The sequence below is a fragment of the Caenorhabditis remanei genome, chromosome II (assembly GCF_010183535.1).
Source record: "Caenorhabditis remanei strain PX506 chromosome II, whole genome shotgun sequence".
Lineage (NCBI taxonomy): Eukaryota > Metazoa > Nematoda > Chromadorea > Rhabditida > Rhabditidae > Caenorhabditis > Caenorhabditis remanei.
Window position 1 is genome coordinate 14647761 of NC_071329.1, and position 15600 is coordinate 14663360.

The 15600-nt window shown below is 39.0% G+C and overlaps 2 protein-coding genes across 2 annotated transcripts; one reads left to right on the forward strand and one right to left on the reverse strand.

Annotated features, from left to right (window-relative positions):
- Positions 1–1364: 1364 nt before the first annotated feature.
- GCK72_006966 (uncharacterized protein) lies at positions 1365–5775 on the forward strand (the record flags this gene model as incomplete). Its single annotated transcript, XM_003109835.2, has 8 exons — positions 1365–1479; positions 1523–1733; positions 2506–3441; positions 3743–3953; positions 4004–4920; positions 4972–5314; positions 5367–5557; positions 5616–5775. 8 exons carry the CDS (start codon positions 1365–1367, stop codon positions 5773–5775), a joined length of 3084 nt encoding a protein of 1027 aa, XP_003109883.2.
- A 1132-nt stretch (positions 5776–6907) lies between these two features.
- Positions 6908–8481, reverse strand: GCK72_006967 (uncharacterized protein; the record flags this gene model as incomplete). Its single annotated transcript, XM_003109984.2, has 6 exons — positions 6908–7062; positions 7115–7228; positions 7280–7741; positions 8056–8151; positions 8196–8333; positions 8379–8481. 6 exons carry the CDS (start codon positions 8479–8481, stop codon positions 6908–6910), a joined length of 1068 nt encoding a protein of 355 aa, XP_003110032.2.
- Positions 8482–15600: the final 7119 nt, after the last annotated feature.

Here is a 15600-nt window from a genome sequence, read left to right on the forward strand (position 1 = left end):
GATGAACTTGATTGAAAGCGCATTCAATTTTGAATTGGATAGCTTGTAGTACTTCTGTCCCTTTGGGCGAAAGTACGAATAGAAAATGAGAGGAGTGCATATTCAACGGTCCCTTCTCTATCCCCGCTCTCCTGAGTTTACACTTTCTTACACTTTCTTCTTTGACCACCCCGCTTCTCTGCCATTCTCCCTAACATTCTCGTGGTATGGGTGGCCGAATAAGTTGTATGCAAACACATATTCTAACTGGACAATTAATGGTTTTTTGCACTTTATTAGTGTCCGTGTTGATTATTGTGTTGACCACTAGACATTTGTTTGGTCAATTTCATATGTTTTGTCGGTTTGAAAAGTTTCGATGGAAAATTAAAATGTCGAGTTAAGTTGTGTTGCGCAGACCTTTTCAAGGTTTGAAAAATTCTTTTGAAAAAGTTTTTCAATCTAATTTTAATGTGTAAAGTTTCTTATGTTTCTCTCTCGAGATGTCTGGAGTTTCTGCTAACTAGGGAAGGTTATGGAGTCAGTTTGGAGTTATGGGACTTTATTTATATTATTGGAAAGCTAAAAAAACGCTGATTCTAAATTTATATTCAGTTTTTGCTCACGAGGCCTGGTATTCAAAAGAAACAAGGTCAAAGTTCGGAGAATTTACCTCTCTGACACGTGAATTATTTTTGAATTTTTTGCAATTTTCGCGTGTTAAAAAGGTAATAATTTGCTATTTTTCCGAACTTTGACCTCGTTTTTCTCGAGTACCAGTCATTGTGAGCAAAAACGAAGTATATAATTGAAATCAGTGTTTTCTCAGATTTCCAATGATGTAGGTCAAGTCACATAACCTTAAAATGACTCCACGACCTTCCCCAGTGAGCTTGATTAAGTTTTGTTCCCTCTAACATACGTATTTTTACACGTCTTTTTAAAAAAACATCTGCAAGTGTCAATCAATCTATAAAACCTCCCGCTCTTTTCCGCTATATATTTGCAATTTTATGATAGTTTCAGTTCTCCAAATCATTCTTTCCGTTCAGTCAAAGTCTCCCCCCTTTCAATAAGTTTTACACTATCAGTGAATTATCAACTGATAATTCCATATTACTATTTGAGTTAACCGTACAAAATTTTATCAGTGTTTACTTCTTGACTCCGTTCTCGTTTTCCTCCCCAATTATATTTTCCCCCATTCAGTTAAATAGACCACCCTGAACACCACGGGATAATTAATGTTCTTTGTTCACCTATCTATCTACCGCAACATGTCTATTTTTACATATCCATGCATTCGACACGTTTCAACAACAAATTACCATTCTCTTCGTTCGTTCACTTTTCGATTTTCAAAACAATATCTCTATCGTTTTCAGATGTCCTTCAGAATACCGAAGAAGGTACGAACAGAAGATGCGGCTGGAGCGCCATCAGGAGCTGGTGGAGCTAGTGGGTCAGGTGGAAGTTCCAATCCACCTAACAGGAACAATCGTGAGTTCTTACAATTAGTTCAAAAAAACTTTCACTTTTCCAGCACCGATTCGCTTCACCACACCATCCAGTTCTGGCTCCTCATCCGCCAAAACTTTTACACCAATCGGAAAGTGTGAAGTTCAAACGAACGTGTTCAAAGTTGACATCACAAAATTGCCATTTCGTCTCACAAGATTATCAATGGAGACTACGTTGTGTGGAGGAAAAGTGGATGTGAACTTGACGGAAGGGCATCAAGCAGTCTCTGGAGGGTTAGTGAGGGTGGAGGGGTAATTAAATATGGGGGACACGGTTGAATGAATGAGAACAAGGTGTTAGAAAATTCAAGAGTGAATAGAATAACGAACCAGTACACTAATTAAGAACGTAGTCGGCTGTACAAAACAAAGAAAAGTTTAACTTGAAACAACTCCAAACAAGATTAACTATCATTAAATCTTTTTTACATATTCTAGTTCAGCACATTCGTATTACTCTATGTACAAAATTTAAACACATTTGAACCAACCATTCTTAAGAAATTAGCAAGTGAATCTCTAAAAGCTAAGAAAAAGAAATGTGAGTGTATGTGTTCTACTTGACCGCCCGTCTCCATTGCAAAATGAGAAAAATGAGAAGGAGAGAGAAGGAAAAGAAGAGAAAAGAGCGTTTTGTGTGTGTATGTTGTGTATTCGAGTCGAAAGGGGGTGTTGAAGAGAAAAAGGAGAACGGAAACGTGTGGCCTAGGTATTTCTTTAGTATATTCCATAACTTTTACTTTTATTCTAGTAGAAATATAGACAAACTGTTAAAAAAATCCGAATTACCGTAATTTCTTTAGTATTGCTGTCAAGTTTCTGACAAATTGATAACAAAACAACTGAGAAATTACAGTTTGAACTTTTTGAAGATAGGGATTCAGGCTAAAACGACATATGGTCCATGACGGTTTTTCTTGAAGAGATATTGACAAACGGTTAAAAAATCTGAATTATCATAATTAAACATCTAAATTATACATAATAATAATATTGAAATTTCCAGAGTAAACGACAGTGAACGTCGTCTTGCTCTCCACACAGTCTTCCTCAAACTCTTCCAACGACATCCGGACATCTTCGGCACAGACATCCTCCAATACACATATGATTGTGCGAACACGATCTACGGTTTCGAGACAGCATATAAAGGAGGAGATGCGAAGCTTGAAGATAAGATCGAAAGGAAGGATTTCAGTGATAAAGAGTGGGAGATGATCTCAAGAATACTGAGAAGACAATCAATGTTCTTCAAAGTTATTCTGTCAGCCAATGGATTCGTTTATTCGGATGGACCGAATGCTCTGTCAAATGAAAATCGACAGGAATTGACGAGAGTCGTGGAGAATTGCAGTTCAGAAGTGTTGAACACAACTGATTACCTGCAATACGGAAGTCAAACTTTCCCGATGAATGAGCCTCCAGTGTTCAAGCCAGATGCCACTACAGAGATCAGATGTGGCTTCGACAAAGCCGTTCGTCTTGCAGAAGGACTTGCAGGCACTCCGGAGATCGTGGTGACAATCGACACCAAGTTGAGTCCATTCTTCAGTGCCACCTCAACCCTCAAGTTCTTCTGTAGCAAGTATGCAGAATTCAAGGGAGTCTCGACTGGATCCCAGCCTGGTACCTCTCGAGGGAATCGTCCTGGGGACCGTGGAGGTGATCGTCGAGGATTTGGAGGAAGAGATCCAAGGGCTGATCAGAGAAGAAGAAGCCGAAGCAGATCTCCAATTCGAAGAGATGAGAAGCCAGTACAAGATGACTGGAACTATAATGAAGTGAAAGAGATACAGTCTGCGTATGAGCGAGGAACCGAAAAGAATCTTCTCGGAAGAATTGAGGAGGCACTGAAAGGACTCCTTGTGGTCCCGATTCATCTGCCGAAAGACAAGAACAGAAATATTATTGTTAGCAGAATTGCTGGATCCAATGCGATGAAGTGAGTTTTTTGGTTCTATTCCGGTTTGGATGCCCTTTGAAAAATCAAACATTTAAACGTCCTTTGTGATCCAAAAAGTGCTCAGAAATGTTTAAACATCCCAAAAAACATTGAGACATCCCATAAAATGTCTAGACGCCCCTTAATCACTTTCAGTAACTTTTAGCGTTCAAGGGACGTCTAAATATTTTTTGGGACGTTTGAATATTTGAAAGGATGTATTAATTTTTGGAAAAATTTAGAGCTCAAAAGGAAGTTTAAGCGTTTTTTCGAAAGATAAATGACAATTTTTTGTTTTCAGCTCAATCTTCGAGCTCAACAAAGGAAAAGATGACGCACGCAACATCTCGGTCGCAGATTACTTCAAGGAGAAGTACAACTACCAAATCAAGTTCCCACATCTTCCACTCGTCGTCTCCGGAAGACTCAAAAACGAAACTTTCATGCCACTCGAGCTGCTCAACATCGTTCCCGGCCAACGGATCAAAATCCAAAAAATGAGCGCTAATGTGGTACGTTTTATCATGTCAAACGGATTAAAAGTAACCAAAAATTGTTTCAGCAAGCCTCAATGACCGGTCAAAATGCCACGTTGCCCCGAGACCATGTTCTCCGAATCCGAGAGATTCTCAAGGGTCACTTGAAGATCGAGAACAATCCACATCTCAAAAAATTCGGCATCCACGTGGCACGAGAGCCGATTCAGATGGAAGCCATGATGCTTTCTCCAGCTCAGATGATCTTCGCGAACCGAGCAATTGTTGTGCCACCACCGGGAACGGTTCAGTTCCGCCAGAACAAAGGACAGAAGTACTACAAGCCAGCGAAGATCAACAACGTGGCTGTGGTGAATTTTGATGGAGCTGTTACCAATTTGGAGATCTTTTCTGCTCGTCTCCACGCCACCTGTCTGAAAAACGGACTTGAAATGCGAAAGAGTCATCAAGAATGGCTCAAGTACCAGTGGAACTCCAATGATGCATCTTATATCAAAGCCGAGATGGTCAAAATGAGAGACGCCCAAATCACCATCATCGTCGCCATCACGCCGGAGAAGAAGCCTGATGTTCATGATGTTTTGAAGTATTTCGAGGCGTCTGCTGGTCTTCAAACCATTCAAATTCACATCAACACTGCGGACTGCTTCGTGCGGGATGCTGGAGGAGCACAGACTGTGGACAATGTGATGAGAAAATTGAATTTGAAGTGTGGAGGGATCAACTACCTCGTCGAAATTCCTCAGTCTTACGACCACAAAGTCGTCTGCTCGAATGTGTCCTTCGTGCAGCAGAAATTGTTCGCCAAGACACAGTTTGTTGGATTCGAGATGACCCACGGACCGTCGAGAACCCTCTATGACCGAGTCCAGGGTACCTTCGATGGTGAGCCCACTGTGGTTGGATGCTCCTACTCACTGAAAGCCGTCACAGACCTAGGAGGATTCCATTTCCTCCAGGAAAGGAACGAATACAAGTTGAAGTGAGTTTTATTTTCTACAAATTGAATCAACGAATAAAAGTGATTTTTCAGAAACTTGGATTCCAAAATAACCCAGTGTCTGGACCAGTACAAAAAGGCTGCTGGAGCGCTACCAGAAGTGCTCGTGGTCTTCCGAACTGGTGCTGGAGAAGGAGACTTCAAGAGAGTGGAAGAGGAAGTTCAAGATATGCGAAAGGCGTTGGAGAAGGTCGGATCGAAATCAAAACTGGTAATGGTCGTGGTCCAGAAGACATCGCACACCAGAATCTTTCCCAAGGAGATCAAGGGCAACAAGCCCGTCGAGCAGAACGTCAAGTCTGGAACTTGTATTGATGGCCAAATCACAAGTGCCGGACGCCAGGAGTTCGTGTTGGTGTGCCAATCGGCTCTCATCGTAAGTTTCATTTTTAAAATCTTGCTATAATCCAATCTATTTCTTATTTTAGGGTACCGTTCGACCGGTGAAGTACACCATCGTGGCAAACGATCCAGGATGGTCAAAAAATGAGATGGCTCATCTCACATACTTCCTGGCGTTCAGCCACCAGGTGTCCTACCAGCCCCCAGCCATCCCGCATGTCCTATATGCTGCGGACAACTTGGCGAAAAGAGGAAGAAATAACTTCCTTCAACACAAGTGAGTTTTGAATTTGGACTCTAAATCTGAAACAAATCGAACTTTTTTCTGTTTTCAGAAAACTCGGGTTGCTGACGAAATCAATCAAAAAAGTGCTCGCGGAACACAACGACCTTGCCGTGGAAGGACACGAATCTGAGCTGGATGCTCTTCTCGTGGAAAGCATCACCGATTCCATGAACAAGATGGCGGTGAAGAATCGAAGTTTTTGGGCGTAAGCTAGTAATTTTTTCTCTGAAAAAACAGCATCGTCTAAATATATCTCTAGCATTGATTATTTATATTCATGACCAGTGTTCCAGTATCGATATGACTTTCTCGATACTACCCCATTTCGAGAAATTTATCGTGAAAAATTTCTTGATATTTCTCGAAAGTATCGATACTTTCTCGGGACGTTTTGAAACTGGACATTTCGCAACCGAACGTTTCGAAACCGGACATTTCGCTACGGATCAAAAAAGTATCGATAAATTTCTCAAGACATTTCTCGGAAAATTTCTCGAAGCGGTCTCGAAACCACACACTGTTTATGACACAATTAAAACAGTATTCATAATTCCAATTTTGACTTTTTTTACTTTAAATAAGCCCCTCTTTTCTTCATCTTTCCCCAAATTTCCTTTCATTTTCCTTTTCCCGAATGTCATTCCTTATTCCCCTTTCTCATTTCCTTCGAACGAAAATAATTTCTTTCGTTTTATTCCCTCTTTATATGGCTCTTATTTTATGTGTTTTAATAAACTTATTGGTTTTTGGAAATGTATATCTTTAATGTTTATTGCACTAGTAAACTATTAAACCAAAAATAACTAAATCAAAAAAAAAGAAAAGATACGAATCTACAAAGTGACCGGGGAGAACAAAGAAAACGAAAATGAAGGGTAATGAGAAAATTGAGAAGATACTGACTAGTGGATCGGACAATTGAAGTGACTAGAAATGCAGAGGAGTGAGAAATCAATGTTTGGGGAAGGTGATGAGGAAAAGTGGCAGAAAATGGGGGAAATGTATCACTCTTTGGCAAAGGAAATAACCAAAATGGGTTGGGGGGGGGGGGGAATTGTTGTAGCCGGAGAGAGGAATTGGAGGAGAATCACAGGAGACGTTTTGAGTGAGAGGGTCAATAGGAATTTGGTTCCAAAGGGAACTGTGAATTAGAAGTGGGAGAAGTAGGAATCAAGAGATATGGATCAGAGGAAACAGTATTGGGAAGTCGCAACAATGACGAGGAAATCAAGGAAAGAGAATCAAATGTGGGAGGAAGCGGTAGGAGAAATGACAGGAGAGTGGAGAATCAGCTTCTTTTAAGGGGAGAAAACATTAGAATTGAATCAGAAAAAAAAACTTTTAGATATACTCGTCAAAAGACATCTCGTCCTCCCCATCATGCAGTACCACAATGAGCCCCACTTCCTCCTCCCGCGCTTGCCTTTCCATCAATTTTTTGGCCTTCTGAAACCAGGGATCCTTCTCGAAGGCATTCATCAATTCCCAGTCAGAGCCTGAAAACATGCTATTACTTATTTTATTTAAGAAAAATTCAAATAAACTCACTCTGCTCGCCGTTGTTATTGACACTCATTTGGTGAATGTCTCTGGGCTTCGGTCTCCTCATTTCCTGCTTCATGACCGAGAACATATTGGGATCGAAGAGATACCCAGTTGAATCTGAAATTGTTAATATGTTCTCAAAAGGTCAGACTTCATTTTATATCATACCGAAATCCAACTGATCGTCACTTCCAAACTTTCTCTCCAAGTATTTCTTGGCATCTTCATAGCTAGAAAATCCGGAGGTCCCGATTCTCCCTTCCATCTCATCGAGTGTCTCCTCCATCGGCTGGACCCAATGATTCTGAAGGAAGGGTTGTGTGGAAGTTGATGGCTGATTCAGTTGAAAATTCACTGGATTGAAGCCTTGATTCCAGTGAAGATGCTGGGACAGTTGGGGTTGAAACCACGATGAGCACCCCGCTTCTTGATAAAATTGCAGATAGTGAGCTGGAGGAGGGCATTGTGAGGGACCGGGCATCATTGTAGGCTCCTGATGGTATAGGAAAGGGAACTGGTCCACTGGTGAAGCCAGAACAGACGGTGGCGGAGAGGAGAAAGGGACATGTGGTGGTTCTTGAAGAGCCACAGTGGTTCTTGTGGAGACAGGGGCGACCTGCATTTGAGCCACTGAAAATTATGAAGTTAGGTTAAGAATAATGAGAAATCATACTTGTCAAGGCCGAAAACCTTGGTTAAGAAAACAGGCGGTGCATGACAAAAGTGCCATTCTCCCGGCCCGTCAAGGCCCGGCATTTATTTTTGAGATTTTTTTGAATTTTTTATTGAAAATGTGAACATTTTTGATAATTTCCCGGAATTTCTTCTAATTCTGAATGATAGTCGAAAATTTTGAATTTTGGCGCCATGCGCCCGTGCCTTCGGGCTGTGTCTTAATTTCCCTGACGGGCCTTATCAAGTATGTGAAAATCAGTCAAACTCACTTTTCATCTCCAATGAATTAATACTTTCCATATGCTCCTTCAGTTGCTTATTTTCAATCCTAGTAAATTCTAGCTCTCGACGCAACTTTGCATTTTCTGAGAGAACGTAAGTTAAAAAAATTATATTGAACACCTCATACCTTCTACAATTTTGTTGTCCATTTTTTCCTTCTTCTCAACTATTCTTCCTTGACGATAATGGGGAGGATTGGTGATCGTGACCTTCTTGGCCCGAGGCTTGTACTGCCCCCGCGGGCCAAGTGTTTTAGAATTTTTTACTGAAAGGATAGTTATTAGAGCCCTGACTGAAAGAGGTTCCTTACCTTGGTAGTTTCGGAATGCTGGAGCCCCATTCGACGGGAATTCTTGTGGCATCGGAGAGATCGTCGAGGGGAAAAAGAAGCTGTTGAGTTGATTACTATTCATTCTGAGTTGAAGTGGAAGTTGACACTGGAAATATAAACGGAGGTGAAGATGGTTGATAACAAATGGTAGAACAAAAAAAAGATTCGTAGATAACACAGAAACCGTACAGTTGGGAAATGTAGCTGGTTCTTTGATGATAATTCTTTTTTTTTCTAAAAATGATGCATGGAAACAACAATTGTTGGAGAGAATCAAAGAAGAGGAGAAGAAAAAAGGGAACGATGAAAAGAAAAAGAAGCAGGAAGGGGTATTGGAGGTTACACCATACTTGTCAAATGACGGGCCGGGCCCGGCCCGTCAGGCCCGTCTTGTGAGGGATATGGGATTTTTGAGAAAAATTTTCAATTTTTTTTTCAATTTTCAATTTTTCATGCGGAAAAATTGACAAAAAGACACTCATATTATTCTATGAAAAAAGTCTGAGTTCATCTTAGTACACCTTAATCAAATTTGAAAAAAAAAATGAAAAAAATTGAAAAAAAAATTCCCTCCGAAAAGACGGACCTGACGGGCCGGGCATGACCTTTGGAAAAAAAAGCCCGGCCCTTGACAAGTATGGGTTACACTACGGAGTCATGCACCGTCCGTTTTCTTAATCGAGGTGTCCGTTTCTTTTTCTCACATACGAAACATGATAAGAACTCTGTTCTTGGTTATCAAAAGAATTGGCGCGGCAGGACTCGGACTTTGATTATCTGATCCTACTATTCACAAGATGTAGTTGGACTCATGCAGTACTCAGCATTTTATTTTTAGATTTTCAGTTCAGATTCGAAAAGTCAGAACCTAGATCCAAAGCGCAATAAATACAATTCCTGACTCAGTGCCAGGAACTACCTCGAGGTGCCTTTGTATATCAAAAAGTCAGAACCTCGATCCAAAACGCAAAAGTGCATACAATTTTAGTGTCAGGTACCCCTCCTCTCGTTCAAGGTACCTATCTGATGTCACGAGACCTTGGTTGCACTTTCACATAAGAGAGAAGGGGAGACAAAAATTTTTGATCAGAAATTTCGATAGGGGGAGCGCGTTGCGTCTTTTTGAATGTCCTTGCTAGTGCGTCAATGCTATTCCGTGATAACGCTAAAGCGTCGGGCGGCTGGAAACGTGTTCGTGTCTATGGAACGGCTCTCGGGCTCGAATATTTCGAAAGTTGTAGCGGATCTGATTCTAGCAGCTATAGGGGCTCATGCTCTTCAAACATTGTCAGCAACTGGTTGGTTCTGCGACATCCCGCAATCAAGAGTTTGTAGCATCCTATCTCGGCTGTCTTTAAAGATATGAAAATTTTTTCAACTGAAGAAATATTCTATGAATATCAAGCTATATTTCATCAGTTAGCAGTTTTTTGATATTTCCTCTGGGAACCGAGATATACCGCTGCGAGCAGGCACTGCTAGTTGCGCCTCTATTACAGGTTTTATGGTAACGTAAATTTTGCAAATTAAGTCACGAAGTTTTCATTTCCTAACCAAAAACCCGAAAAGTTATTTAAGAGAGCAAAACTTCAACACCCTCATCTAAACATGAAGACGTCCGGAATTCGTTTTGACGGGTCTCTCCTCCAACTCCTCCACGAATGACGAACATAAAATTGCTAGTGAGTGCTCTTTGACGATCGACGCGGGAAATGTTCTTCTTCTTTTCCTTTTTGGGTAAGAGAGAAAAAGAAGTCAAAACTGGAAAAGACGAAAAATTGAGGATAAGAATGATTCCTCCTCCTGAAATCATGGCTTCATAGACCCGCCCTTATAACACGCCAAGGTCGTAAAACAAATTTGGCTCTTTTTTCATTTTAATATTGGAGATACATATTGGAGCGGACGTTTTATGAGATAGTGACGTGATTTGTTTGAGAATTATGGAAAACGGAATATGGTGACGTGGCGATGGGGTAATTAAATTGGGATTTGAATTGAGAAGATGTCAAAAAAGAGGAAGATGAATCGGTGGAAAAAAGGTAACTGAAATTGATGACGTGGAAGACAAGGGTACGGATGGGATTGCAAAATGAAGTAGAAAAATGTGTTACTAAACTTTTTCTTTAAAATAAACTTATCCTAATCTGTCAGGAAAAAGGACCTAGCTGGTCTAAAACCGCAAGGATTCTGAAAGCCTAAAAGCCAAAAGCCTAAACGCCTAGACGCCTAAAAGCCTAAAAGACTAAACGACTAATCACCCTACTGAAATAAGAACTCACCAATATCGGGGAATATGGTCCGCCTAGACATGTTTATTTTCAACGGTTCCATCGATTCTTTCAAAAACGGAAAGTCGAACAAAACAGAAACACAAAAAGAGTATATGTTTGTTGGAATATGAAAAGCGATGGGAAAATACAGAAAAAAAGACGTGGCAAAAAGAACAACGGTGGTGTGAAAAAGTGTTTAAAAAACTGGAATATGTATGTCTATTGTGGTATGATATGAAGAGCAGAATCACAAAAACCAAAAGCCTTGTTCCAGCATTCCAGCATAAGACATAAATCCAAAAACTTGCAAGTTTCCTAAGTTTTCTGTACTTTTTTGTCCGAACCAATCCAAAAAGTAAAGTTCCCGAAATAATCCTTTTCAATCTACAAAATGACATACACTCACTTTAACGAATCAAACTCATAAACCTCCACTTCAATGTCCTTCCAGAAAAAGAATACATCCCCTCTCAGTTCATTTCTCATTCTCTCTTCGGCGCCATATTGCTCTCCCCCCATGTATCTGTTGAATGCCTTCTTCTTTTTCCTCCAGTCTTCGTTTTCTTCAGCACACACACACCAGAAAAGAAGACAAAGGTTCAATTTAGAAGAATTGGCTCCGAGTTCTCTTTTTCTCTCTCCTCAGACACCCCAAAGAGCAAGAAGGTGCCGGGCATGAGAGCATATGCCTCAGAGGGTCTAGAGAGGAGTAGATGAAAATGAATGCGGGCGGATGGGATGAATGTGAACCCGAGATTGAATATATTTCTCTGAGTTGTTATGTTTTATGTGAGGTGAAATGCGGAGTGACTGCTCGTTTAGTTGTTTATAAAAACTGAACAGAAAAGTTATATACATTTGCTGGAAATTACACTTTCAGCGAGGTTTCAATTTTGAAGATAGAAATGACTCCACATTCAACTAAGTCGGAATTCGATAAAATCTCAAAAAGCATTCTTGCCTGGCCCGGCCCGAAGGCCCAGGTAGAAGGCACCAAAATTCCAAATTAGAATTTTTTGAATTTTGTCGCGAAAAAGACACATTTTCGACCATCATTCAGAATTAGAAGAAATTCTGAAAAATCTTCAAAAATTTTCACATTTTTGATGAAAAATTGAAAAAAATTACTTTTTTGAAGCCGAGCCTTCGGTGGGCCTGACCAAATATGGTCATATTAGAACCACCCTTAACCGACCTCAAGCGATTCAGAACTGAGTGATACGGTACTGATGGATTTGAAAGTTCCAACATGTTTTTGTTTTTCGATGAATTTAGTTTCAATTCTACCGGACGGCAGTTTTCGAAAACTTAGCAACAACAAAAAAATGAGACCGAAAAAAACTCGAAAATTTAAATCTGGTGACATTCGAATGACAATGTATCATTGAAAAATATACCCACATAGATACTCATGGGATACCCCCGTAGATACTCATCCATAACATGTAAAATTATATTTTAATACATTTTTTCTTGTTCACGAGCGTCGAGAAACTATTTTTTACAAATCTCAATTTAGCGTTGGTCTAACAGCATATTTTCCCTTTTTTCTAATTTTTCGACATGTTTATGCCAAAAAGTGTCAGAAAAGGGGGAAAATGTAGAAAATGGGGAAGTACGTGTCCCAAACCAAAAAAATCCCAAAGAACATACCGACTCACTGCTTATAATAGTCTCATAAACTTCACTAACTGAAACGAATACGTCATTGGTCACTTTCATCAGAAGAACGTATCAAATGTTAGTTTATGTTAATTTCTTTTGTTTATTCAACTCAATATACTACCCCTTACGTGACTCTTTTCACCCATCTTGCAGAGAGACATGACCACCGAAGAAAACATAAAAACATTTGTCTTCCCTTTCTCTTTCGATGTTCTTTCTTTGTTCTGGTGCCCCCCGCCTGGGTGGGTTGTTTTGCCGCATCATGTGATGACCACACGAAGTTGTCAAACTTGATGAATTCAACTGTTCTGGTATTTTCAGATAACAGAAAGGATGGAAACAGTCTTACTGGAAATCCGAGGTTTTTGGGTCCTGAATCAGGTAACTTTAAGTTTTCCAGAAATTAATTAAAATCTGGAAATTTGTTGATATTATGCCTCTGAATGTACACCTATGTGGTCTTCTCATTTTTTGCGCTTTTCCCGGTCTCAATGCGCTGTTTTTTTCCTTCCCCTCAAATTGATCTATCTCAGTGCAGAATATTGCGATTTTTGAGCTGTCGTCTTAAAATTACCATAACTTTTTAGGGAGTGTCCGTACAAAAAAGTTGTCAACTACAAAAGTGAAGCTCTAATTTGAATCTGTATGATACATTAAAAATCTACTTTATAGAGCAATTAGTATTATCATGACACACTCTCAAAGTTGGACAATTTCTACTGAATACGGACAAAGTCCATATCTTTTTGACCGGTACTGTATATTGGATCAAAGAATTTTAATATGTGGAATCCGTGAACAATATGTGGGGTATGAAGTATGTACATGTTCTCTGTAAAATTAAAGTTTTTAATGAATTATTAGTTACTACTTTCGAGAATGACGAGAGGGCATTAGTATTATTAAACACACAGCGCGCATATAACAATAAGGTCTCAAAACAGAAATTCTAACACAATCCCAGTTTCAGTTATGGCAACCTGATTTTATTTTTGCTAGGTTGTCCAATATATCTGAAAGTTAAAAAAATTATTTCCAGCTCAAAAACTTTATCCACTCAAATATTTAGATTTTTTTCTTCAAAATACATAAAAATAGGAATGTTTCAGAGTCATGATTACTCTTGAAATGCACTAAATGTTCCATTTTTGTGTTCAACCGTCTTAGAATGTTTTATTACACAATTCCAGTTTAAAAAATTCTGAAAATCTCAGAAATTTGAAAATTGTTTTTTAAAAGCATCCTTTTTTTTCTGCAAAATTTTGAGATGAAAAAAAAGAACGAAAAAAAACAAATACGAAAATTTTTGATTTTTAAAATGGAGATGGATAGAGAATTTTTTACAAGAATTTTGAGACCGATTGTGGGAGGCACCGAAGTCGACAAGTGCGCCAAAAATGAGAAAAACTTCGTAAATGAGTGTATTTTCAGGGTTTTCTACCATTTCTGGAACTTTGAATACATGAAAATTAAAGTTAGACTAATTTTGAATGATTTGAAGTGTCAGAAAACTTCGGAAGCTTGGAAATTCCAGGAATATGGAGCCAAAAGTATATGCGGAAGGTTAGAAAAACATAGATGCGATAAAGGCGCGCCAGACTGCTGTCGGTAACTCCCAGCGGCTTCCGTTCAAAGCGTTTTATCTTGGTTCCCGAATGAGATATCAAAAAATTGCCAACTGACAAAATATAGTCCGATATTTATAGAATATTATTTTCGTTTGAAAAAATGTCATATCTTTATAGCGAGTCAAGATATTAGACGTCAAAATCTTGCTTGCAGAGAGAAAATGTTGAAGGCCCCGCAAAAGAACCAATTAAAAAATTTCTGACATTTTTTCAATTTTTTGTCAAAATTGTGAAGATTTTTGATTATTTTTCCGAATTTCTTCTAACTCTGAATCATAGTCGAAAATTTAACTTTTTCGAGGAAAAATTCAAAAAATCTGAAAGTATTCCAATTCTGAAAATATAACACTCATGGAAGATTGTCTTCACTCTTCAGTTTGAATTTCCAGTCAACTGATTTTCGATTTTTATCTTTGAGGAAGTGATTGAGAATCTGAAACTATGGGATCATCATGAAAAACCTTAAAAAAATTATTTTCCCTAGTCTCTGTTTGTTTTCCAGATGCCTTGTCCAAGAGTATTTTTCTTTGCAACACTTGTTTTTAGTTTTTCAATAGACACCAGCTGAATATTCAGAGGTCTCATGCTGTTTTATGATTTCTGAATATTGTCTCTTATGCTGCGTCCAAAATAACTATTCCGAGGAAAATGTGTTCAAAGTAGCCTTTTCTTTTCCTCGTTCTCCTCTGCACCTTTAAGGTAATCGCAGCGAGACCTGCGCATTTTCTTGGAGGGAATTCAAAAAAGTTTTAATTTCAAAAACTTAATTCTCCCTCCTAAAAAATTCGCTGGTCTCGCAGCGATTACCTTAAAGGCGCAGAGGAAAACGAGGAAAAGAAAAGGCTACTTTGGGCGCAGCATTAAGAAAAAAGTTCACTTGGCATTTATTTTCAAATTCCCTCCCTCATCTCTGAAACATGTACTCCTCTTGCTAATATTCCAAGCATGAACACGAGACGACATCCTCCTTCTCAAAGTTTTCTAGTCACTTCTATATGCGGAATGCTTTGGAGACTCAGAGCAGCTGATAGCATATCATGTATCATACAAAAAACGAGAGACGGAGAAAACAGATGTTTGTCGTCAACGCAACCAAGCATATGTCTCGTTTCTTTGAGATTACATCTGCCTCTTTTTTTTCTCATTTTACTTTTTTTCTCACGCTTTTATAGGAGGATATGCGCTTTTTAATCTGGTTTTTTTTAGACACAGGTGTAGAATTTATTACTGGAAGTAATAAAGGGAAAGTAATATGTTGCCAAACCTTTTCTACTCGAACTCTTTAAGAGACAATCTCTGACTGGCTCGAGCATAGGCCTACAGGCCATGTTACACATGTACCAAGTTGATCCGTTTCGGCTGATTTTTTGATATGTTAGTACCCTAAGAATTCTAAGATTTTTATACCATACCAGATTAAGCTCCGCCCCTTTTGACCTACCGAAACGATCGATTGAAGTTGAAAAATGAAAATTTTTCTTTTGAAAGATAGGATCAAAATCGCTTCAGAAATGAATTACCAGACTTATTTTGTGCATTTTATAAGAAAAACTATTTTTCCTAGATCCCCTGCATCATATAGAAAAATCACTTTTTTGAAAAAATTGTCAATTTTTTCATGTTTTTTGGATTTTT